Here is a 26,019-nt window from a genome sequence, read left to right on the forward strand (position 1 = left end):
AACTCCCACTTTATGTGTGATTCTTTATCTTTTAACTCCACACCTCTTGCCAAGACCCTCGCATTTACTTCTCTTACAACCCCATCTATAAATATATTAAACAACCACGGTGACATCACACATCCTTGTCTAAGGCCTACTTTTACTGGGAAATAATTTCCCTCTTTCCTATGTACTCTAACTTGAGCCTCGCTATCCTCGTAAAAACTCTTCACTGCTTTCAGTAACGTACCTCCTACACCATACACCTGCAACATCTGCCACATTGCCCCTCTATCCACCCTGTCATACGCCTTTTCCAAATCCATAAATGACACAAAGACCTCTTTAGCCTTATCTAAATACTGTTCACTTATATGTTTCACTGTAAACACCTGGTCCACACACCCCCTACCTTTCTTAAAGCCTCCTTGTTCATCTGCTATCCTATTCTCAGTCTTACTTTTAATTCTTTCATTAATAACTCTTCCATACACTTTACCAGGTATACTCAACAGACTTATCCCCCTATAATTTTTGCACTCTCTTTTGTCCCCTTTGCCTTTATACAAAGGAACTATGCATGCTCTCTGCCAATCCCTAGGTACCTTACCCTCTTCCATACATTTATTAAATAATTGCACCAACCACTCCAAAACTATATCCCCACCTGCTTTTAACATTTCTATCTTTATCCCATCAATCCCGGCTGCCTTACCCCCTTTCATTTTACCTACTGCCTCACGAACTTCCCCCACACTCACAACTGGCTCTTCCTCACTCCTACAAGATGTTATTCCTCCTTGTCCTATACACGAAATCACAGCTTCCCTATCTTCATCAACATTTAACAATTCCTCAAAATATTCCCTCCATCTTCCCAATGTATATATATATATATATATATATATATATATATATATATATATATATATATATATATATATATATATATATATATATATACATGTATATGTTTTATTCTATGTGAACATTTATTAATAAACAAAATACATTTACAGAAAAAAACATAAACATGAATACAATGGCACAATGTATCAAAGATGATGAATTTCCTCCAGCTCCTCCGAGGCTGGACGTGAGCCAAGTATACAGCAAGCATTTCCCCTCTGGATGGCGATGCTGAGGCGCTGGAACATGAAAGTGGCTGCCCTTGGGTCCCTGGTGGTGTCGATGAGTCTGGAACCCAATTCTTTAAGGAAACGTGTGGCATTTTTTCCCCATGATCCCAAGGTCTCTGATCCCACTGGGACAAATTGATACTGTTGGCTAATGTCCCTGTACTTGCTGATCTTGTACTCCTCCCTGTGGTCAGCAGCTCCTCCCTGTCGCCCCACACTGTGATGGATATAGGTGTCAGCCAGTGTGGACACACAGGTATAGTCCCATGCTAAGAGCTTGCCATTCTTCCAAGGATAGATGGTGATCCCGTCGGGGCGGTTTGCTGGGTTGTGGGTATTGTTTGCTGCAAGTGATCGTGGCTCCCTCTCGGCAGGGCATCCAGCTGTAGCAAGGGTTCTCTTAATGATGTCGTTGACCTCATTGTGTCTTGCATGTATATATATATATATATATATATATATATATATATATATATATATATATATATATATATATATATATATATATATATATATATATATATATATATAGTAGGTACTATAGATCCTTCCATGGCTGTTCCTACCGTAGAACCAGGAGAGGTAATAGAAGTCATGGTTCTCAAAATAACCAAACCACTCACGTTCTTCAAATTCAGGGGAATCCAAGTGCCCCTGTCAGACCATCCAGTGGTTACAGTAGATAATAATGAACACTCCATCCCCGTTCACAGTTCATTTGATGCCTTATGCAGTCTCGAGGAAGAAAGTCTCGTTGATGATGTTGCTTCACATTTTTTCGACAAAGATATTTTTGGGGATACAGTGGAACAAATGTCTGTTTGCAAGTTAATTCCTATGTAACAATAGGTCCCTTGGTACAAGCGTCTGTTGTAAACATGCCTGTTCATGAGGTCATGGACTCTGGTGCACAAGTCAATATTATCAGATCTAGTTTGCTTATGGATAAGCAGTTATGCTGTGTCCTTCTCGTAGAACCAGCTCATGAGTCCACCCTTAGTGGTGTGGCTGGTTCTTGGCCGTGTCCGAGGTCACTTTTCTATTCAAGGTAGAGACTTTACTGCTTCCTTCCTTGTTGTCGACCAGAGTAGTTTCCCTGGTAATCTTCTGGAAATATAAACACATATGCAGTATAATGTGATCCTTTATTGACAACGTTTCGCCCACACAGTGGGCTTTTTCAAGTCGCAAACGAATCTACCTGGGGTGTTGTTGTTGTTAAAGATTCGCCGGTATTCTCCCGGCCCGGGCCCTTCCAAGTGGTGGCCCAGCACTGGCTCCCTGTCTAGGGAGTGTCTGAGACCTAAGTCTCCCATGGGAGGAGACACAAGTACCCCTCTCATCTTGTGAGCTACAAACTCGGGCTCTGGCACCAACCCTGCCTTGGAAGGGCAGGGTTGATGTCGATCGTGCTAGCGCTGTGCTCTCCTGTGTGGAGTGTCGTGTGTTGGTGTTCATTTTCATTCATTCATTCATGTTGATTCGCCGGTACTTCCGGCCTGGGTCTTCTCCAGATGGTGACCCGGCAGTGGTCCCCTGGATGAGGGGTGACGATCATCTTCTTTCTTCTTTCTTGGCCCTCCGGTTGGAGGGTGTCGTCGTCTTCTATCTTGCGCTGACTTCCCCGAAGAGAAGCGCAGTCGGGCAGAGACAGCAGTTACAGGGTTGATTGGAGCCACACCCCAGCTTTAGTGGACAGCGAAGTGCTGGGGAAACTTATCTTCATGGTGAATGGTCATGGATAGTCGTGCTAGAGGAGGGTACCGTCTTCAAGGTCCCCATTCAGAAGCATCCTGAATTTCCTCTTTGAGGTGTACTCGACTTCCACAAGGTGTTGGGTGTTGGCAGAGAGTAGTCTGGTCATGTCTGCAGTGGTGTATGTAACAGTTTGGTCGTAGGTATACTTGACTGTTCCATCCTGGAGGTGCTGATGGATTTCTGAAGACAACATTCTGTTCTTATACTGCTTGGTTGTGTAGAAGTATACACCCTTAAGGTATCGGACTTGTTGTGGTGCAGCAGTGTCAGTGGTAGTGGCACCGTGAGGTGCATCCGCAGTTTCTTGTGTTTTTGCTCTCTTGGCTGGTGGCTGAACTGGTGAAGGCGAGATTTCCGACTAGTCAGTTGCTCTAGCAGTGAATGCAAGCGGTAGTGGACTCTCATTGGTGGGGTTTGCCGACGTCTCAGTGGTCTCTGATTGGTCCATCTCTGTGTCTAGTGGAGGTTGTGACAGCGGTGGAGCAGCGGTGATGCTGGTAATATTTGCAGTAGATTTTAGGATCTCAGTGGAAGGTGGTGATGCAGGGAATGTGAGGCCAGGCATATTATTTAGTTTGAAAAGTTCATTGATGGTGGTGTTGAAGGAACCAGGCTCAGCTGCATTCTGTACATGAGCATACATAATGCAACAAAGAATCTTGGTGGAGTCGGCAGTAGGTGCTGGCAGGGAAGTGGTGGGAGCAGCTTGCGTGGCATGTAGTATCTTGGTAGTGTCTGCTTGAAGCTTGGCGATAGCAGAATATGTGGTTGCTTGTGGGTTGGGTTTCTTTTGTTGTTGTTGTTGTTTCTTGAGTATGTCTCTTCTGGTAGGGCGCCTGGCAGCAAGAGTATGGTGGTCATTCTTACAGTTCAAGCATTTAGGTGGTGAAGCAGTAGTGCAATTCTTGACGTCATGACCCTCACGGCCACAGGTGGAGCAGAACTTCTTGTCCTTGGTAGGACAATCATTTGTGGTGTATAAGTATGAGTAACAATTATAGCACTGTGAAATATGTTGGAATTTCTCTGCTTCGATGAAGGCTGGGTTGATGTGGAAGTAGTGAATAGCCAGGCCCTCAGCGAGAGCTCTGGCTGCCATGTTGACGTCACTGAAGGTGACCTTCAGCATGGATGAAGCATTGGGTATTTTAGTAATGAAGTCCACCTTGGCCCAAGGGTTCTTTGCTTCGATAGATGGCATGATTTCTTCAGTGGCCTGTACAGTGATAAGGTTGTCGAGTCGCTTGAGGAACACAGTTCTCCTGGCCCTCAGTGCTGGGGAACTCAAGACAAGAAATCCCTGATCTCGTAGAGTGGTAGTAGCAGTAGTGGTAAGTAGTTTCTCTGCCTGTGTCGTCTGTACAGACGACAACAAAGGCCTCCTTGAGCGATAAAATCGCATTACATTTGACTTGCAGCCTGCCACTAACGACAGCTGCAAGTGCTAGTTTGGACGACTCATTGGTTGTGCCACTCGCTGGTTTGATCTTTACTCTGTTAGAGTAATGCTCGAGTATTTATAGTCAGGTTCAGAATGCTGAGGTCAGGTGGAGAATGCTGCATCTGATGATGTACCGAGTGGGGTTATAGAGTCTAAAATCTTGGGTAGCTTGGAAAGGAGATTGGATAAGTTTGTGAGCAGACCTTCTACAGTGTTCTTCCATTCCCACATAAGAACATAGGAATGGAAGAACACTGCAGAAGGTCTGCTCACAAACTTATCCAATCTCCTTTCCAAGCTACCCAAGATTTTAGACTCTATAACCCCACTCGGTACATCATCAGATGCAGCATTCTCCACCTGACCTCAGCATTCTGAACCTGACTATAAATACTCGCGTACCTTCCACCCCAGGTAGATCTGTTTGTGACTTGAAAAAACCCACTGTGTGGGCGAAACGTTGTCAATGAAGGATCACATTATACTGCATATGTGTTTATATTTCCATTGTGTCGGTATTTTATACCATTTATTTTCACTGGTAATCTTCTACTGGGATTTGCTTCTATGAGAGATTTACGAATTGTGCTTGACCTTACCAATGGCCTGCCCAAATTGATGACTTGAACATACCATTTTGGGGTTACCAGTTTGCATCAATGATCTATCACACTGCTGCAGAGTATGAAGTTCAGATTAAGTCTTAATGTAACCAAGCGATCAGGCACTAGTAATCCTGTCATTCCTGTCTATAATCCAATTCCTACAACTTCATGCATACAGGATACTGTACAATTACCTCAGGTGTCAAAGGAACCTCAGAATTCTATGAGACCAAACTTCTTAAAGACATTCTCCCAGATAAAGCTAGTTGGTTCAGATACGTAGATGATGTTCTCTGCCTGTGGCCTAATGATCACAACATTGATGAGTTTCTTCCCAGACTTAGTGGCTTAGTACCTTCCATTAAGTTCACCACAGAACATGAAATAAGTGCCGTTCCTAGATGTTTTAATCCATCGGGTCGATAGAAAATTGAAATTCACAGTTTATAGGAAGTCCACCAATGTGTGGTCATACATTCACTACTATTCCAACTACGAAACTAGGGTAAAAAGGAGTGTGTTCCTCACAATGTTCTTGACAGCATTGCGCATCTGTAGTCCTGAGTACCTAGAGAACGAAATCAGCAAGATATTCAACATAGCCACAAAACTAAGATATCCTAAGGATTTTGTCGAGAAGGCACTAATGTCAGCAAAAACACTTTCTACAGGACTGAACCTAAAGCAATGATGGCCAGGAAAAATGTACTAGTTTTACCATACAATGAGAATCTGGCTTGCCTGCGTGAGGCATTAAAAAAGATTAATATAAACCTTGCTTTCAAAAACACGGGACAGTGAAACAAAGACTGATTAAAAACACACCATCTAACAAAGTTGGTGGGGTTTACAAGGTTCCATGTACTCAGTGTTCTCTCTCATATATCAGTCAAACATGTAAATTTCTGGAAACCAGAATTGCCCAGCATAAATACTCAGTCAGGACCGGGCAGGAGTCGAATGCTATCTTTAACCACGTTAGTGCATGTAATCACCCACCGGGGTGGGATGCTGCCCAGATTATAGTACCAAACAGTTCTGTCATGGAAAGAAACATAATTGAATCTTCCCTCAAATTATGGATTATACAAGCTCGATAACTATTTAGTAGAGTCCATTGTACACAGTCTTAAACAACAATGCTAAACAAAATCACAGGATTGTTCATCATGCCAGGTGGGTTGATGGATTGGTGACGCCCGACCAGTGTCTACGCACCAAAACTTCAAACCTCGTCAGTTGTGATGGTTATATAACGCCTGTAGCTGTTAATGTACCATACAGTGGCAAACACACAAGATAACGAGATAAAGTAACGAGAGGTTAAAGGATATTAGTAAAATTTAGATCATAGAAACATTATCGGAAAGGCATAGAAAATCCCCATGTATGGCATATTAACAGTCACTGAGAAAATAGTAGACAATATTTAGGAAGAGATACTTCTGAGTACATGGGTAGAACATTCTGAGTACATGGGTAGAACATTCTGAGTACATGGGTAGAACATTCTGAGTACATGGGTAGAACATTCTGAGTACATGGGTAGAACATTCTGAGTACATGGGTAGAATATTCTGAGTACATGGGTAGAACATTCTGAGTACATGGGTAGAACATTCTGAGTACATGGGTAGAACATTCTGAGTACATGGGTAGAACATTCTGAGTACATGGGTAGATCATTCTGAGTACATGGGTAGAACATTCTGAGTACATGGGTAGAACATTCTGAGTACATGGGTAGAACATTCTGAGTACATGGGTAGAACATTCTGAGTACATGGGTAGAACATTCTGAGTACATGGGTAGAACATTCTGAGTACATGGGTAGAACATTCTGAGTACATGGGTAGAACATTCTGAGTACATGGGTAGAACATTCTGAGTACATGGGTAGAACATTCTGAGTACATGGGTAGAACATTCTGAGTACATGGGTAGATCATTCTGAGTACATGGGTAGAACATTCTGAGTACATGGGTAGAACATTCTGAGTACATGGGTAGAACATTCTGAGTACATGGGTAGAACATTCTGAGTACATGGGTAGAACATTCTGAGTACATGGGTAGAACATTCTGAGTACATGGGTAGAACATTCTGAGTACATGGGTAGAACATTCTGAGTACATGGGTAGAACATTCTGAGTACATGGGTAGAACATTCTGAGTACATGGGTAGAACATTCTGAGTACATGGGTAGAACATTCTGAGTACATGGGTAGAACATTCTGAGTACATGGGTAGAACATTCTGAGTACATGGGTAGAACATTCTGAGTACATGGGTAGAACATTCTGAGTACATGGGTAGAACATTCTGAGTACATGGGTAGAACATTCTGAGTACATGGGTAGAACATTCTGAGTATATGGGTAGAACATTCTGAGTACATGGGTAGAACATTCTGAGTACATGGGTAGAACATTCTGAGTATATGGGTAGAATATTCAGAGTACATGGGTAGAACATTCTGAGTACATGGGTAGAACATTCTGAGTACATGGGTAGAACATTCTGAGTACATGGGCAGAACATTCTGAGTACATGGGTAGAACATTCTGAGTACATGGGTAGAACATTCTGAGTACATGGGTAGAACATTCTGAGTATATGGGTAGAACATTCTAGTACCTCAGAGCAGGACATTTAAACGGACAAAGAGCACATTGTATTCCTTTCTTTCATTATTTGAAAAGGTCACAAAGAATAATAGCAATTCATGTCTAGAGTGTCTAACGAGAAACTTATTTTCTCCAACCACATGACCTGTTATAAACAATTAGAAAAAGCTTGCGGCTGGCTTTTTATATCTTATAGTTTCATACTTGACATCTCAAAAACCCTCCTACACCATATGGGGAGTAGGGGAATGATGGTAGGGTGGGGTTGGCACCGACCACTAACCCAGTCTAAGGGTAACCGTGGCTGGTGACACCTACGCTACTCTGAGACCTCTCTTCCTTCTTTGGTTGCTCCCTTACAACATTGCACAGCTCCTGATGACGCACTGAGAAGTGTGAAAGTACTCGAGCTAAAGATTTCCACCCCCTCCCCCCGTGGCTTGTCCTGCATAGTTAAGATCGCCCGTCTGCAATTGTTTGCATATATATATATATATATATATCTATATATATATATATATATATATATATATATATATATCTCATTTACCAAACTGCGGCACGCCAGGACTTCACTCAACGAACCTTGTACCGCCTCCAGAGACAGCACAATGCACGCATCACCTTACCACGGAGCCAGCGATCCTACAAGAACCAAGCACACAGCACGTAGCTATGTATTTTTGCCTTTACCCGAGGACACTCGTGGTAGTGGTATCTCAAGGATTAATTTCAGCCTCATCCTGTTTGAATACTCTCCTCAAGAAGCAGTCTATATGGTAATGTAATCACGAAACAAGTGATTTTAAATCATTTACCAAACTGCGGCAGGCCACGACTCGACCCACACTATCCTCGTAAAGACTCTTCACAGCTTTCAATAACCTACCTCTTATTCCATACATTTGCAACATCTGATACATTTCCCTCTATCCACCCTATCATACATTTTTTCCAAATCCATAAATGCCACAAAAACCTCTTTACCCTTTTCTAAATACTGTTCACCTACATGTTTCGCTACAAACACTTGGTCTGTACAAGAATGGTATACAATACCGACAAGATGAAATTAAGACACATTTGCAACTTCTGGGTATCTTAATTACCTCATCTTCTGTATATAGTTCTACTGTCTTCAAATTTTGCCCTGGAACTTGCATTGATAAAGCCCCTGGTTGGTGAAACGTCTACAATTAAGATACCCAGATAATGCACATGTGTCTTAATTTCATCTGGTCGGTATTGTATACCATTCATGTACAGACGAAGTGTTTGCAGCGAAGCATGTAGGTGAACAGTATTTAGAAAAGGGTAAAGAGGTTTTTGTGGCATTTATGGATTTGGAAAAAATGTATGATAGGGTGGATAGAGGGAAATGTATCAGATGTTGCAAATGTATGGAATAAGAGGTAGGTTATTGAAAGCGGTGAAGAGCTTTTATGAGGATAGTGAGGCTCAGCTTAGAGTATGTAGCCGAGAGGGAGATTATTTCACAGTAAAAGTAGGCCTTAGACAGGAATGTGTGATGTCAATATGGTTGCTCAATATATTTATAGATGGAGTCGTAAGAGAAGTGAATGCTCGGGTGTTTGTAAGAGGTGTTGGGTTAAAAGATAAAGAATCTAACACAAAATGGAAGTTGTCGCAGTTGCTCTTCGCTCATGACACTGTGCTTTTGGGTGATTCTGAAGAGAAGTTGTAGAGGTTGGTTAATGAGTTTGGTAGGGTATGTAAAAGAAGGAATTTAAAAAAGACTAGAGGAAAGAGGATAACCAAAAAGAGGATAACAAAAAAGGATAAAATGAGAATAACAAAAAAAATTAGGTAACGGAAGATTGGATATCAGATTGGAGGGAGAGTTTATGAAGAATGTGAGTGTATTCATATATTTAGGAGTGGACGTGTCAGCAGATGGGTCTATGAAAGATGAGGTGAATCATAGATTTGAAGAGGGGGAAAGTTGAGTAGTGCACTGAGGAGTCTGTGGAGACAAAAAACTTTATCCTAGAAAGCAAAGAAGGAAATGCATGAGAATATAGTTATACCAATGCTCTTGTACGTGTGTGAGTCATGGGTGGTGAATTTTGCAACAAGGAGAAGGCTGGAGACAGTGGAGATGTCATGCCTGAGGGCAATGTTTGGTATGAATATAATGCAGAGAATCCATATTTTGAGATTAGAATGAGGGGCAGGATTTCCATAACTATTATCCAGAGGGCTCAGGAGGGGTTATTGAGATGGTTTGGACATGCAGAGAGGATTGAACAAAGTAGAATGACTTCGAGAGTGAATAAATCTGTAGTGTAGGGAAGGTGGGGTAGGGGGTTAGCCTAGGAAAGGTTGGAGGGAGAGGGTAAAAGAGCTTTTGTGTGTAAGGGGCTTGGACTTCCAGCAAGCATGCGTGAGCATGTTAGATAGGAGGAAATGGAAACAAATGGCTTTTAGGACTTGAAGTGCTGTTGGAGTGTAAGCAAAGTAACATTTACGAAGGGATTCAGGGAAACAGACAGACCGGACTTGAGCCCTAGAGATGGGAAGTACAGTACTGACACTCTGAAGGAAAGATGTTAATGTTGCAGTTATATAACTGTAGTGTAAGCATGCCTCTGGGAAGACAGTGATGGAGTGAATGATGAAAGTTTTCCTTTTTCGGGCCACCCTGCCTTGGTGGGAAACGGCCGATGTATAAATAAAACAAATTATGTATATATATATATATATATATATATATATATATATATATATATATATATATATATATATATGTGTGTGTGTGTGTGTGTGTGTGTGTGTGTGTTTTGCATGATGGTAGGATTGCTGGTTTCTTTTTCTGTCTCATAAACACGCTAGATAACAGGGATATCTTGCTACTCCTACTTACACTTTGGTCACACTTCACAGACACGCACATGCATATATATATATATACATACATCTAGGTTTTTCTCCTTTTTCTAAATAGCTCTTGTTCTTTATTTCTTCTATTGTCCATGGGGAAGTGGAAAAGAATCTTTCCTCCGTAAGCCATGCGTGTCGTATGAGGCGACTAAAATGCCGGGAGCAATGGACTAGTAACCCCTTCTCCTGTAGACATTTACTAAAAAAAAGAAGAAAAACTTTATAAAACTGGGATGCTTAAATGTGCGTGGATGTAGTGCGGATGACAAGAAACAGGTGATTGCTGATGTTATGAATGAAAAGAAGTTGGATGTCCTCGCCCTAAGCGAAACAAAGCTGAAGGGGGTAGGGGAGCTTCAGTGGGGGGAAATAAATGGGATTAAATCTGGAGTATCTGAGAGAGTTAGAGCAAAGGAAGGGGTAGCAGTAATGTTGAATGATCAGTTATGGAAGGAGAAAAGAGAATATGAATGTGTAAATTCAAGAATTATGTGGATTAAAGTAAAGGTTGGATGCGAGAAGTGGGTTATAATAAGCGTGTATGCACCTGGAGAAGAGAGGAATGCAGAGGAGAGAGAGAGAGATTTTGGGAGATGTTAAGTGAATGTATAGGAGCCTTTGAACCAAGTGAGAGAGTAATTGTGGTAGGGGATCTGAATGCTAAAGTAGGAGAAACTTTTAGAGAGGGTGTGGTAGGTAAGTTTGGGGTGCCAGGTGTAAATGATAATGGGAGCCCTTTGATTGAACTTTGTATAGAAAGGGGTTTAGTTATAGGTAATACATATTTTAAGAAAAAGAGGATAAATAAGTATACAAGATATGATGTAGGGCGAAATGACAGTAGTTTGTTGGATTATGTATTGGTAGATAAAAGACTGTTGAGTAGACTTCAGGATGTACATGTTTATAGAGGGGCCACAGATATATCAGATCACTTTCTAGTTGTAGCTACACTGAGAGTAAAAGGTAGATGGGATACAAGGAGAATAGAAGCATCAGGAGGCAGTTAGGGTAACATATAAACAGCTATTGGAGGATAGATGGGCTAATGAGAGCATAGGCAATGGGGTCGAAGAGGTATGGGGTAGGTTTAAAAATGTAGTGATAGAGTGTTCAGCAGAAGTTTGTGGTTACAGGAAAGTGGGTGCGGGAGGGGAGAGGAGCGATTGGTGGAATGATAATGTAAAGAGAGTAGTAAGGGAGAAAAAGTTAGCATATGAGAAGTTTTTACAAAGTAGAAGTGATGCAAGGAGGGAAGAGTATATGGAGAAAAAGAGAGAGGTTAAGAGAGTGGTGAAGCAATGTAAAAAGAGAGCAAATGAGAGAGTGGGTGAGATGTTATCAACAAATTTTGTTGAAAATAAGAAAAAGTTTTGGAGTGAGATTAACAAGTTAAGAAAGCCTAGAGAACAAATGGATTTGCCAGTTAAAAATAGGAGAGGAGAGTTATTAAATGGAGAGTTAGAGGTATTGGGAAATTGGAGGGAATATTTTGAGGAATTGTTAAATGTTGATGAAGATAGGGAAGCTGTGATTTCGTGTATAGGACAAGGAGGAATAACATCTTGTAGGAGTGAGGAAGAGCCAGTTGTGAGTGTGGGGGAAGTTCGTGAGGCAGTAGGTAAAATGAAAGGGGGTAAGGCAGCCGGGATTGATGGGATAAAGATAGAAATGTTAAAAGCAGGTGGGGATATAGTTTTGGAGTGGTTGGTGCAATTATTAAATAAATGTATGGAAGAGGGTAAGGTACCTAGGGATTGGCAGAGAGCATGCATGGTTCCTTTGTATAAAGGCAAAGGGGATAAAAGATAGTGCAAAAATTATAGGGGGATAAGTCTGCTGAGTATACCTGGTAAAGTGTATGGTAGAGTTATTATTGAAAGAATTATGAGTAAGACGGAGAATAGGATAGCACATGATCAAGGAGGCTTTAGGAAAGGTAGGGGGTGTGTGGACCAGGTGTTTACAGTGAAACATATAAGTGAACAGTATTTAGATAAGGCTAAAGAGGTCTTTGTGGCATTTATGGATTTGGAAAAGGCGTATGACAGGGTGGATAGGGGGGCAATGTGGCAGATGTTGCAAGTGTATGGTGTAGGAGGTAGGTTACTGAAAGCAGTGAAGAGTTTTTACGAGGATAGTGAGGCTCAAGTTAGAGTATGTAGGTAAGAGGGAAATTATTTCCCAGTAAAAGTAGGCCTTAGACAAGGATGTGTGATGTCACCATGGTTGTTTAATATATTTATAGAAGGGGTTGTAAGAGAAGTAAATGCGAGGGTCTTGGCAAGAGGCGTGGAGTTAAAAGATAAAGAATCACACACAAAGTAGGAGTTGTCACAGCTGCTCTTTGCTGATGACACTGTGCTCTTGGGAGATTCTGAAGAGAAGTTGCAGAGATTGGTGGATGAATTTGGTAGGGTGTGCAAAAGAAGAAAATTAAAGGTGAATACAGGAAAGAGTAAGGTTATGAGAATAACAAAAAGATTAGGTGATGAAAGACTGAATATCAGATTGGAGGGAGAGAGTATGGAGGAGGTAAATGTATTCAGATATTTGGGAGTGGACGTGTCAGGGGATGGGTCTATGAAAGATGAGGTGAATCATAGAATTGATGAGGGGAAAAGAGTGAGTGGTGCACTTAGGAGTCTGTGGAGACAAAGAACTTTGTCCTTGGAGGCAAAGAGGGGAATGTATGAGATTATAGTTTTACCAATGCTCTTATATGGGTGTGAAGCATGGGTGATGAATGTTGCAGCGAGGAGAAGGCTGGAGGCAGTGGAGATGTCATGTCTGAGGGCAATGTGTGGTGTGAATATAATGCAGAGAATTCGTAGTTTGGAAGTTATGAGGAGGTGCGGGATTACCAAAACTGTTGTCCAGAGGGCTGAGGAAGGGTTGTTGAGGTGGTTCGGACATGTAGAGAGAATGGAGCGAAACAGAATGACTTCAAGAGTGTATCAGTCTGTAGTGGAAGGAAGGCGGGGTATGGGTCGGCCTAGGAAAGGTTGGAGAGAGGGGGTAAAGGAGGTTTTGTGTGCGAGGGGCTTGGACTTCCAGCAGGCATGCGTGAGCGTGTTTGATAGGAGTGAATGGAGACAAATGGTTTTTAATACTTGACGTGCTGTTGGAGTGTGAGCAAAGTAACATTTATGAAGGGGTTCAGGGAAACCGGTAGGCCGGACTTGAGTCCTAGAGATGGGAAGTACAGTGCCTGCACTCTGAAGGAGGGGTGTTAATGTTGCAGTTTAAAAACTGTAGTGTAAAGCACCCTTCTGGCAAGACAGTGATGGAGTGAATGATGGTGAAAGTTTTTCTTTTTCGGGCCACCCTGCCTTGGTGGGAATCGGCCAGTGTGATAATAAAATATATATATATATATATATATATATATATATATATATATATATATATATATATATATATATATATATATATATATATATATATATATATATATATGTATATACATATCAATAACAACACTGCACTAGCCAAGGATTCGAACCCATGCTGCTTTGGCCTGCCTCATGCTGGGCGAAAACACATGACGCCCTTGTCCACTGTACTATACGAGTATGGTCCAGTGAATAAGGGCGTCATGTGTTTTTGCTCACCATGAGGCAGGCGAAAGCAGCATGGGTTCGAGTCCTTGGCTAGTGCACTGTTGTTATTAATCAATACCACAATTATCTATCTATATATATATATATATATATATATATATATATATATATATATATATATATATATATATATATATATATATATATATATATATATATATATATATATATATATATATATATATATATATATATATATACATATATATATATATATATATATATATATATATATATATATATATATATATATATTATATATATATTTTATATATACATATATATATACATATATATATATATATTTATATATATATATATATAAATGGATATATATATATATATATATGTATATATATATATATATATATATATATATATATATATATATATATATATATATATATATATATATATACATATATATATATATATACAGTGGTCCCTCGCTTTTCGTAGTTCTCGGCAATCGTAAATTTCGCCAATCATAGGGGTATTTTCGTATAAACATGGACTCGCTTTTCATAGGTTGACTCGCCAATAGTAGTTCGTCCGGGACGCGCACGCATGGTGTGAGCCGGGGCGGCCTCCCTACCCAGCCACTCTGGCATTGTTTACCAGTGAGTGAAGGTCCCCTCAAGTGCTCCTACGAAATATTTCATAATATTTCACTCATTTTAGTGCTTGCAATTACTAAATAAGCTACCATGGCTCCAAAGAAAGCTCCAAGTGCCAAGCCTGTGGTAAAGAAGGTGAGAAATATGTACAATGACAAAGTCTTGGGCCATTTTAGGGAAGTGTTAAAGAGACTCCAGAAACAGAGCTCTCTCCACAGTTACTTAGCGAGACAGGACTAGAGTGACTCTCAAGGTGGTTCTAGTGGCATTAAGAAACAGAGAAGAGAAGCAACCCCTGAGAAGCAATTGGTACCTGAGGTGTTTCTGGAAGGGGATTCCCCTCCCAAACTGTAAACAATCCAATCTCTCTCCTCCTCCAGTCTCCAATACACTAAGAAGAATCTCCAATAAAGGTAAGTGTTATGCTGCTAATGTTTCATTCATCATTTACCATTGTATTGTTTATGTACTATATGTATATTTCATGTAAAAAATTTTTTTCTTTTAATACTTCTGGGTGTCAGGAACGGATTAATTGTATTTACATTATTTCTTATGGGGAAAATTGATCCGCAAATCGTAAATTTCGTTTATAGTAGCTCCTCCAGGAACGGAGTATATGAACCTGGAGAAGAGAGAGGTGTAGAGGAGAGAGAGAGATTTTGGAAAATGTTGAGTGAATGCGTGTGGAGTTTTGAACCGAGTGTGAGAGTACTTGTGGTTGGGGATTTCAATGTTAAAGTGGGTAAAAATGTTGTGGAGGGTGTAGTAGGTAAATTTAGGGGTGTAAATGGGGAGCCTTTAATTGAGCTATGTGTAGAAAGAGATTTGGTAATAAGTAATTCATATTTTATGAAAAAGAGAATAAATAAATATACAAGGTATGATGTAGCACGTAATGAAAGTAGTTTGTTAGATTATGTATTGATGGATAAAAGGTTAATTAATGGGTAGGCTCCAGGATGTACATGTTTATAGAGGGGCAACTGATATATCGGATCATTATTTAGTTGTAGCTACAGTTAGGGTAAGAGGTAGATGGGACAAGAGGAAGGTGGCAACAACAAGTAGGAGGGAAGTGAAAGTGTATAAACTAAGGGAGGAGGAAGTTTGGGTGAGATATAAGCGACTATTGGCAGAAAGGTGGGCTAGTGCAAAGATGAGTAGTGGGGGGGTTGAAGAGGATTGGATGAGTTTTAAAAATGCAGTATTAGAATGTGGGGCAGAAGTTTGTGGTTATAGGAGGGTGGGGGCAGGAGGAAAGAGGAGTGATTGGTGGAATGATGAAGTAAAGGGTGTGATAAAAGAGAAAAAGTTAGCTTATGAGAGGTTTTTACAAAGCAGAAGTGTTATAAGAAGAGCAGAGTATATGGAGAGCAAAAGAAAGGTGAAGAGAGTGGTGAGAGAGTGCAAAAGGAGAGCAGATGATAGAGTGGGAGAGGCACTGTCAAGAAATTTTAATGAAAATAAGAAAAAAATTTGGATTGAGTTAAACAAGTTAAGAAAGCCTAGGGAACGTATGGATTTGTCAGTTAAAAACAGAGTAGGAGAGTTAGTAGATCGGGAGAGGGAGGTATTAGGTAGATGGCGAGAATATTTTGAGGAACTTTTAAATGTTGAGGAAGAAAGGGAGGCTGTAATTTCATACACTGGCCAGGGAGGTATACCATCTTTTAGGAGTGAAGAAGGGCAGAATGTAAGTGTGGGGAAGGTACGTGAAGCATTACGTAGAATGAAATGGGGTAAAGCAGCTGGAACTGATGGGATCATGACAGAAATGTTAAAAGCAGGGGGGTATATAGTGTTGGAGTGGTTGGTACTTTTGTTTAATAAATGTATGAAAGAGAGGAAGGTACCCAGGGATTGGCGGAGAGCATATATAGTCCCTTTATATAAAGGGAAGGGGGACAAAAGAGATTGTAAAAATTATAGAGGAATAAGTTTATTGAGTATACCAGGAAAAGTGTACGGAAGGGTTATTATTGAAAGAATTAGAGGTAAGACAGAATGTAGGATTGTGGATGAGCAAGGAGGTTTCAGAGTGGGTAGGGGATGTGTAGATCAAGTGTTTACATTGAAGCATATATGTGAACAGTATATAGATAAAGGTAGAGAAGTTTTTATTGCATTTATGGATTTAGAAAAGGCATATGATAGAGTGGATTGGGGAGCAATGTGGCAGATGTTGCAAGTATATGGAATAGGTGGTAAGTTACTAAATGCTGTAAAGAGTTTTTATGAGGATAGTGAGGCTCAGGTAGAAGAGAGGAAGGCTATTTCCCGGTAAAAGTAGGTCTTAGACAGGGATGTGTAATGTCACCATGGTTGTTTAATATATTTATAGATGGGGTTGTAAAAGAAGTAAATGCTAGGGTGTTCAGGAGAGGGGTGGAATCAAATACAAAATGGGAATTTACACAGTTACTTTTTGCTGATGATACTGTGCTTATTGGAGATTCTAAAGAAAAATTGCAAAGGTTAGTGGATGAGTTTGGGAGTAGAAAGTTGAAAGTGAACATAGAAAAGAGTAAGGTGATGAGGGTATCAAATAATTTAGATAAAGAGAAATTGGATATCAAATTGGGGGAGGAGGAGTATGGAAGAAGTGAATGTTTTCAGATACTTGGGAGTTGACGTGTCGGCGGATGGATTTATGAAGGATGAGGTTAATCATAGAATTGATGAAGGAAAAAAGGTGAGTGGTGCATTGAGGTATATGCGGAGTCAAAAAACGTTATCTATGGAGGCAAAGAAGGGAATGTATGAAAGTATAGTAGTACCAACACTCTTATATGGGTGTGAAGCTTGGGTTGTGAATGCAGCAGCGAGGAGACGGTTGGAGGCAGTGGAGATGTCCTGTCTAAGGGCAATGTGTGATGTAAATATTATGAATAAAATTCGGAGTGTGGAAATTAGGAGAATGTGTGGAGTTAATAAAAGTATTAGTGAGAGGGCTGAAGAGGGGTTGTTGAGGTGGTTTGATCATTTAGAGAGAATGGATCAAAGTAGAATGACATGGAGAGCATTTAAATCTGTAGGAGAAGGAAGGCGGGGTAGGGGTCGTCCTCGAAAAGGTTGGAAGGAAGGGGTAAGGGAGATTTTGTGGGCGAGGGGCTTGGATTTCCAGCAGGCGTGCATGAGCGTGTTCGATAGGAGTGAATGGAGACGAATGGTATTTGGGACTTGACGATCTGTAGGAGTGTGAGCAGGGTAATATTTAGTGAAGGGATTCAGGGAAACCGGTTATTTTTATATAGCCAGACTTGAGTCCTGGAAATGGGAAGTACAATGCCTGCACTCTAAAGGAGGGGTTTTGGGATATTAGCAGTTTGGAGGGATATGTTATACGTATATGCTTCTAAACTGTTGTGTTCTGAGCACCTCTGCAAAAACAGTGATTATGTGTGAGTGAGGTGAAAGTGTTGAATGATGAAAGTATTTTCTTTTTGGGGATTTTCTTTCTTTTTGGGTCACCCTCCCTCGGTGGGAGACGGCCGACTTGTTAATATATATATATATATATATATATATATATATATATATATATATATATATATATATATATATATATATATATATATATATATATATATATATATATATATATATATATATATATCTATATATATATATATATATATATATATATATATATATATATATATATATATATATATATATATATATATATATATATATATATATATATATAATATATATATATATATATATATATATATATATAATATATATATGCTGTGCGAAGAATCCTCCCGGAAATCTCAACTACAACTCCGTCCAACAGTACCCTCTTGGGGGCACCGCTGGGTCACCAGGCCATCGATACTGTCCTCAGGGACAAATTGAATGACCTTATGAGAATGGAGGAGAGAATAAGCGATCTTGATGCCCATGATGCTCTGTATCTCCTCACAAGGTGTCTTACTATGCCAAGACTCACTTACTTCTTGAGGTGTGCACCCTCTTTTGACAACCCAACACTCAATGAATATGACGCACACCTGAGATCAACTTTTAAGAAGGCACTGAACCTGTCACTAGAGGATGAGCAATGGGATCAGGCAACCCTCCCAGTGCGACTGGGAGGTATAGGGGTGCGTAAAGCAACGCATGTTGCTTTACCTGCTTTTCTGTCTTCGTGTTTGGCTTCCAGTGCATTAGTCAAGAAGATAGTGCCCGAACGCTTGAGTGACTTGGTAGGAGCTCAAGACCCCAGGTTTACTGAAGCAGCAATTCGGTGGGACACCCTTACAGACTCCTCCAGTAGACCAGCTCCTCCCAAACAGCACAAACAGTCCCACTGGGACAAACCGATCATGGAAAAAATCGCCAACACAATGCTCTCCAATGCTTCAGGAAAGAACAAAGCTCGTCTCCTGGCAGTGAAGGCACCACACTCAGGAGATTTCCTGTTAGCTGTTCCCAATTCCTCCCTGGGCACCCGTCTCGACCCACAGGCCATTCGGATTGGTGTTGCTCTTCGCCTAGCCGCCCCCATCCTCACCGAACATAGGTGTATTTGCGGCAGGGCGACAGCTGATCAATTCGGACTCCATGGTCTCGTGTGTCACACAGCAGAAGGGAAGTATGCCAGACATGAGGAGATCAATGACATAATAAAGAGAAGCCTCGCCACAGCCCGTTGCCCAGCTCAACGGGAACCCCAAGTACAGAGGTCTGATGGAAGTCAAAAGCGTCCTGATGGAGCCACTATGCTACCCTGGAAGGATGGAAAGCAGATTGCCTGGGACTACACCTGTGCTGCCACATTGGCAGACACCTACTTGCCATACTCTGTAGTGGAAGGGGGAGGAGCTGCCAGCCACAGGGAGACCCAGAAGATCCGAAAATATGAAGACCTTCCCCCTTGCTATAACTTCATTCCAATAGGGTCGGAGACCCTTGGAGCATGGGGCAAGTGTGCTCTAAAGTTCCTCAAAGAGCTGGGTGAAAAGCTCATCACAGAAACCAAGGACCACAGGGCGACCAGCTTCCTCTTTCAGAGACTCAGTGTTGCGATCCAGAGAGGAAATGCCTGCAGCATTCTGGGCACGCGGCCCACCGCAGGGGAGCTGGACGAAGTATTCGAGATGTAGCTCTGAGTTACCTATGTTGTTTTACTTTGTATCATATTTTTGTGAATGTTTCGTCAATGTATTTTGTCTTTAAATAAAATATATATATAATATATATATATATATATATATATATATATATATATATATATATATATATATATATATATATATATATATATATATATATATATATATATATATATATATATATATATATATATATATATATATATATATATATATATATATATATATATATATATATATATATATATATATATATATATATATATATATATATATATATATATATATATATATATATATATATATATATATATATATATATATATATATATATATATATGTGTGTGTGTGTGTGTGTGTGTGTGTGTGTGTGTGTGTGGGTCAGGCAACCCTCCCGGTGCGACGAAATTAAGACATGTGCAACATCTGGGTATCTTTATTGTAAAGCCACTGGATGGCGAAACGTCTACAATAAAGATACCCAGATGTTGCACATGTGTCTTAATTTCGTCTTGTCGGTATTATATACCATTCCTGCACAACTTGTCAGACACTGCAACATCATGGAATCTTGATTCTGAGGACATGTACATAACCTTCACGGCTACGACAACTACTACTACATCTAACCCATCTGGGGAATCAAGCCTACCAGTGACTATGCCCTCGTCTGCTACACCTGACGTTACTATATAAGCGCCAGGCTCCTTGCTTCTGCTTCAGAATCTCCACGACTATGGTGCTCTTCGCACCTACTCCTAGGTTGAGGGACTGATTACCTCATCTTCCGTATATAGTCCTACTGTCTTCAAGTTATGTCCTGGAATTTGTATTGATAAAGCCACTGGATGGCGAAACGTCTACAATAAAGATACCCAGATGTTGCACATGTGTCTTAATTTCGTCTTGTCGGTATTATATACCATTCCTGCACAACCTCCCGGTGCGACTGGGAGGTATAGGGGTGCGCAAAGCAACGCATGTAGCTCTACCTGCTTTCTGTCTTCGTGTTTGGCTTCCAGTGCATTAGTCAAGAAGATTGTCCCCGAACGCTTGAGAGACGTGGTAGGAGCTCAAGACCCCAGGTTTACTGAAGTAGCGATGCGGTGGAACACCCTTGCAGACTCCTCCAGTAGACCAGCTCCTCCCAAAGATCACAAACAGTCCCACTGGGACAAACCAATCATTGAAAAAATCAATGCTCACCAACGCTTCAGGGAAGGACAAAGCTCGTCTCCTGGCGGTAAAGGCACCACACTCAGGAGATTTCCTTCTAGCTGTTCCCAATTCCTCCCTGGGCACTCGAATCGACCCACAGGCCATTCGGATTGGTGTTGCTCTTCGCCTAACTGCCCCCATCCTCACCGAACATAGGTGTATTTGCGGCAGGGCGACAGCTGATCAATTCGGCCTTCATGGTTTCGTGAGTCACACAGCAGAAGGGAAGTGACTAGCTCGTAACTTAGACTCAACTGCGCAGTCAATAGTAGTACATCACGAGTTAGAACACTTACTTGGGTATACGTATCTGACCCGTAATTACGCCCGGATATCCGATGAGTTGATTGAAGAATAGTGTTCTTTGAAGAATGTCGACTACACTCTGTTCGATCGCAACACTCGTTGTTACACTGTTCATCAATAATTATTCACACCATAATGTCACTAAAGAAGTTGATTACACTTCTTTCTAAGTGTTAATCGTGTTTTGTGAGACATTTTGTTCACACTAATGCACGGATCAGTGTTCTTTGTTGGTTATCCTGGCGTCAGTGTGACTCTCAGTAGAGTCAAAAGTAATCTGACTTCACAGCGTCCTACGCCGCTCCAATGCCCCTCGAACATAAAGGAAAAGCTGACCTAGTACCATTTGCTTCCTTGCCAAACTTCCTCCATGAAGCAAAGCAGAATGCTTGATTCTTGCTGTCTTAAGCATAGGCAACAATGTACACTATCTTTACTATGGTAGCAAAGTGGGAGCAGGACTTTCCTTAATTGTCCTGCTAAGGTAGGAGATGGACTGTCTCTCATTAAACTACACTTTGCAACATTGGACTCGCCTTCAAGGAGCGTCAGTCACTTTACCACGTCACATACTCGTACTGCATCTGGGATCAATTACTTGCTGTAGCAGTAAACAAGATGTTTGCCTCTTCTGAGAGGGCTGGGCCCCTCAGGGCTGAAAGGGGCTGAAAGGGGCTGAAGGGGGCTAATACCCCCCTCCTGGAGAAAATTTCCCCACATAACTCTGAGTTATTATCTAGGTTGTTTTACTTTTTATTTTATTTTTGTGCATGTTTTGTCAATGTATTTTGTCTTTAAATCAAATATATATTAAATATAGGGGATGGTAGGAGAAAGTTCTCAAACAGCTTCAGGGAGAAACTCGAGTTTTCCCTGAAGCAAGTTTATTCTTTTCTATATATATATATATATATATATATATATATATATATATATATATATATATATATATATATATATATATATATATATATATATATATATATATATATATATATATATATATATATATATATATATATATATATATATATATATATATATATATATATATATATATATATATATATATATATATATATATGTATATGTATATATATATATATATATATATATATATATATATATATATATATATATTTATATATATATATATATATATATATATAACATATGTATATATTTATATATGTAAAGGAGGTACCACCTCTAGAACCGTACTGAGGGCCCCCATCCTCAGAGAAGGGAACAAACGTTCTTCGTGAAAAGAATCAAGGTTCTCCCTAGAGCTATGTGAATATTTTCTTCTCCTACCACCCCTATATTCTATATTCTATGATATTCTATGTAAATTTTATTTATAGGGAGAATTCACTGACAAAAAAATACAAACATGAATACAATGGTACATTGTATAAAAGATTATGAATCTCCTCCAGCTCCTCTGAAGCCGGAGGCAAGCCCAGTGTGCAGTAAGCACTTCCCTTCTGGATGGCGACACTGGGGTGCTGAAAAATGAAAGTGGCCGCCTTCGGGTCCCTGGTGGTATTGATGAGTCTGGAACCCAGTTCTTTAAGGTAGCATGTGGCGTTTTTTTTCCCATGAACCCAAAGTCTCTGATTCCACAGGGAAAAATTGGTACTGTTGGCTTATGTCCTTGTATTTGCCGATCTTGTATTCCTCCCTAAGATCAACAGCTCCTTCCAGCCGTCCGACACTGCGATGGATGTAGTTGTCAGCCAGCGACGACACACATGTATAGTCCCATGCTAAGAGCATGTCATTCTTCCAAGGATAGATGGTGATCCCGTTAGGGCAGTTTGCTGTGTTGTGAGTTTTGTTGGCTGCTAGTGATCGGGGCTCTCTCTTGGCTGGGTATCCAGCTTCTCTTTATGATGTCATTAACTTCATTGTATCTTGCATGCCAACCATTGCTTTTGGAGCAGTGACAATGTAGACAATATTGATTGGCTTGCACGTCACCGCAAATACATGTATATTCCGTATGAACTGGGGCAATGAGGCAGAGAGCCACTGCAATACGGAGAGTCTTAGGGTCGAGGTGTGTTTCCACTGCTGAAATGGGAACTGATTGGAGGAAGTCGCTAGAGTGATGTACACTCACAGCTTGGAGACGGGCAGTCTCCTTGTCTGATCTTATATCCTTAAGCATGTTGGCAAGTACCTTTTCAGTGATGGGGCCATTCCAACTTGACTGTCTGTAGGCCAGTTCTGCGCTAGGTTTTATGCTGGTGCAGCAAGAGTCTCCTATCCAGTGATGGCACTGGTGTAGCTAGGGTCCTGTATTCCTGCTGAGTCACTGAGGTTGTCTGGAAGAATTTGTTTTATAAACTCATTTGATGCTTTGGAAGAGGATAGGAAAGCTGGATGGTAATCTGGGAGGATTTGTGCACTCCAGCCCTCCAAGCCTGTCTGGAAGTGAGGCTTGCAACCATTGTCCATCTTCGAGAGAAAGAGGAGAGAGTCATATTCCTTGAGTTTCGGACTGCTGAAGGCTGGGGAGCGTCTCAGGAAGTAGGTAAGTTTTGGGATTGACAGGCACCTAGTAAGTAGGTAGAAGCATCATGTGTATCGATGTCTTTTATCCTACCTTCCATCGTCTTGAGGTCTGAGATTTTCTTTTCTAGGATCAGATCAATGGCAATGGACCCAAGAGGAGCACCAAGGAGAGTGCTGGATCAACGGTTCGTGCTCCTGGTAAAACAGTACTATTCTGAATCATCTGTTGATTGGTAGAAACTATTTCACATTTGGTTGGGTTTACAATGTTTAGAATTCGCAGAACAGGCGAAATATTCACAAACACTAATCATTGGCCGAAGGAGACTGTTTAATAAACTATTAGTTTATTTTTTATTTACTCTCCTAATATTCTGCTTTATTGAAATATCATACTTTGTTTAAGCTCTCATCTATTTTATTTATATAATATAAATTAAATCTCAGATAGTAATATACATTTAGTTAGTATAATAGTTTTCTTATCTGCTCCATTCATATCCAATGGATGGTGGTCAAAATTTACATAAAAAAAATATTGTGTTTAGTTACATAATTTCAGCTTTTAAAGGTTTATAAATCACGTTTCTTTATTATTTCTTAGATTTCACATCGTTTACGTTTCTACTTTTAGATATGTTTCCTCAGTAATGTCTATTTCACTAGTCAACCGTTTAATATTTTCATTATAATACTGTTATAAGTATTTGCATCTTGATCTTTATCAGCAATTAGGGAGAAACTAATTCATACTCTAAGAATTCTCTCAATTATATCCATTTATGTTGACAACTTCCACATTGCATACAATGTACATCCCACCCAGAAAACTCAAGTCAGGTGATGTTGAGGTTCTGAGAGTCACAAAAGAATGAGTGATGCTGAATGTGTTTTCTTCTCTAAGTCACCCTGTCTTGATGGAAAAAGTCAATATGATTAAGAAAATTATCGTTCAGTTCTCACCTCTGTGATATACCATTTATATTTGAATGCACTGTATATCTAAACAAATCACTTGAGGGAATGTGGCTTTAACCGATGGCAAGTGTCTTAAAACATGCAGGCAGGTCACTGCGCTAAGTGTCAGTACTATGATTTCTATATTTGTTTCCTAATCTTTCTTTTCTAGATCACTCTTATCTTTTCCTACTCTTGAAATACCGTCTGGAAGGTTTTTCTTAACCTTCATACCTAGTACAGTAAAAAGAATCATTAAGGGATTCCAGGTCTAGTCGAGTCTTCTTGATTTTATAGTTGATCAGTTTTCGAAGGCTCAACTAGACCTGGAATTGCTTAAGGCTTGTAAGATTTATTATGTGAAAAATCTTCATTACATGTTCGTTTCAGTATTGAATATGCTTCTCGTTTATAAATAACAAAAAAAGGCACAATACCGTGACTTTGTAAATGGTCCAAGTCGGACCGAAACGTTGTCGTAAGCTCCTCTCTTTCATGTGCGGGTTATTTGTGCTTCTCGTTTAGTTTAGCTCTGTCTTTAAGTCTTCCACTCTAAACCTACTTCCTAACATCTCTGTGGTTCATCTGATTGTTTAGCTGTCATCTAATCTTTATTGTTTTAATTCATCCCATGCCAAGCACCTCGTCTCTGTTCCTTTTCTCAGTGTTCATAAGTATACATTTGTTGTGACTGCACCTATCGTCCGCCGTCCATCCTCGGGCGACATATAGATGTGCTCATTTAGTATTTCTTCGCAGCTCTAACATATGTAGAATACATTTTAAATGATTCACTGATTAGCTTTTGGAAGGTGAGACTTACATTAGATAGTCAAGCATACGCTCTTGTTATCCAAGCGAGGTTATGTAACCCTTCCGATGTTTAATTTGTCTAGGAAGAATTTAATATTTAATCCATGTGTTTCAACTGGCCTTAATAAGTTCACTCTGGAAATTTTTCGTAGATGCCAAGAGTAGATTACTTTCATAACTTAATTTTAAACTACCGTGTCAGAAATATTAACAACGAAAGGAAGATGGCGAATACGTCTTGTTTCATAGACCCAAAGAAATCAGTAACAACATTTAATGTTAAAATCTAAGTCCCATGTCAGAAAACACTTCTCCTATATACTGATGAATCTTACCTAACCTAATTCTCTCTAAAACAGGCGGCAGGAGGCATTGAGACTGTT

At 40.1% G+C, this 26,019-nt stretch overlaps 1 protein-coding gene across 2 annotated transcripts in view; it reads left to right on the forward strand.

Moving 5' to 3' along the window:
- The window catches only part of LOC128700072 (methyl farnesoate epoxidase), a 106,524-nt gene that overhangs the window by 48,263 nt on the left and 32,242 nt on the right, over positions 1-26,019 (forward strand). For both annotated transcript variants that reach the window (XM_070086889.1, XM_070086890.1), the window contains exon 6: positions 25,996-26,019. This exon is cut by the window's right edge and continues 87 nt beyond it. In XM_070086889.1, coding sequence (XP_069942990.1) covers positions 25,996-26,019 — 24 coding nt within the window. The remainder of the gene's footprint in view (positions 1-25,995) is intronic.

The sequence above is a fragment of the Cherax quadricarinatus genome, chromosome 20, assembly GCF_038502225.1.
Source record: "Cherax quadricarinatus isolate ZL_2023a chromosome 20, ASM3850222v1, whole genome shotgun sequence".
NCBI lineage: Eukaryota > Metazoa > Arthropoda > Malacostraca > Decapoda > Parastacidae > Cherax > Cherax quadricarinatus.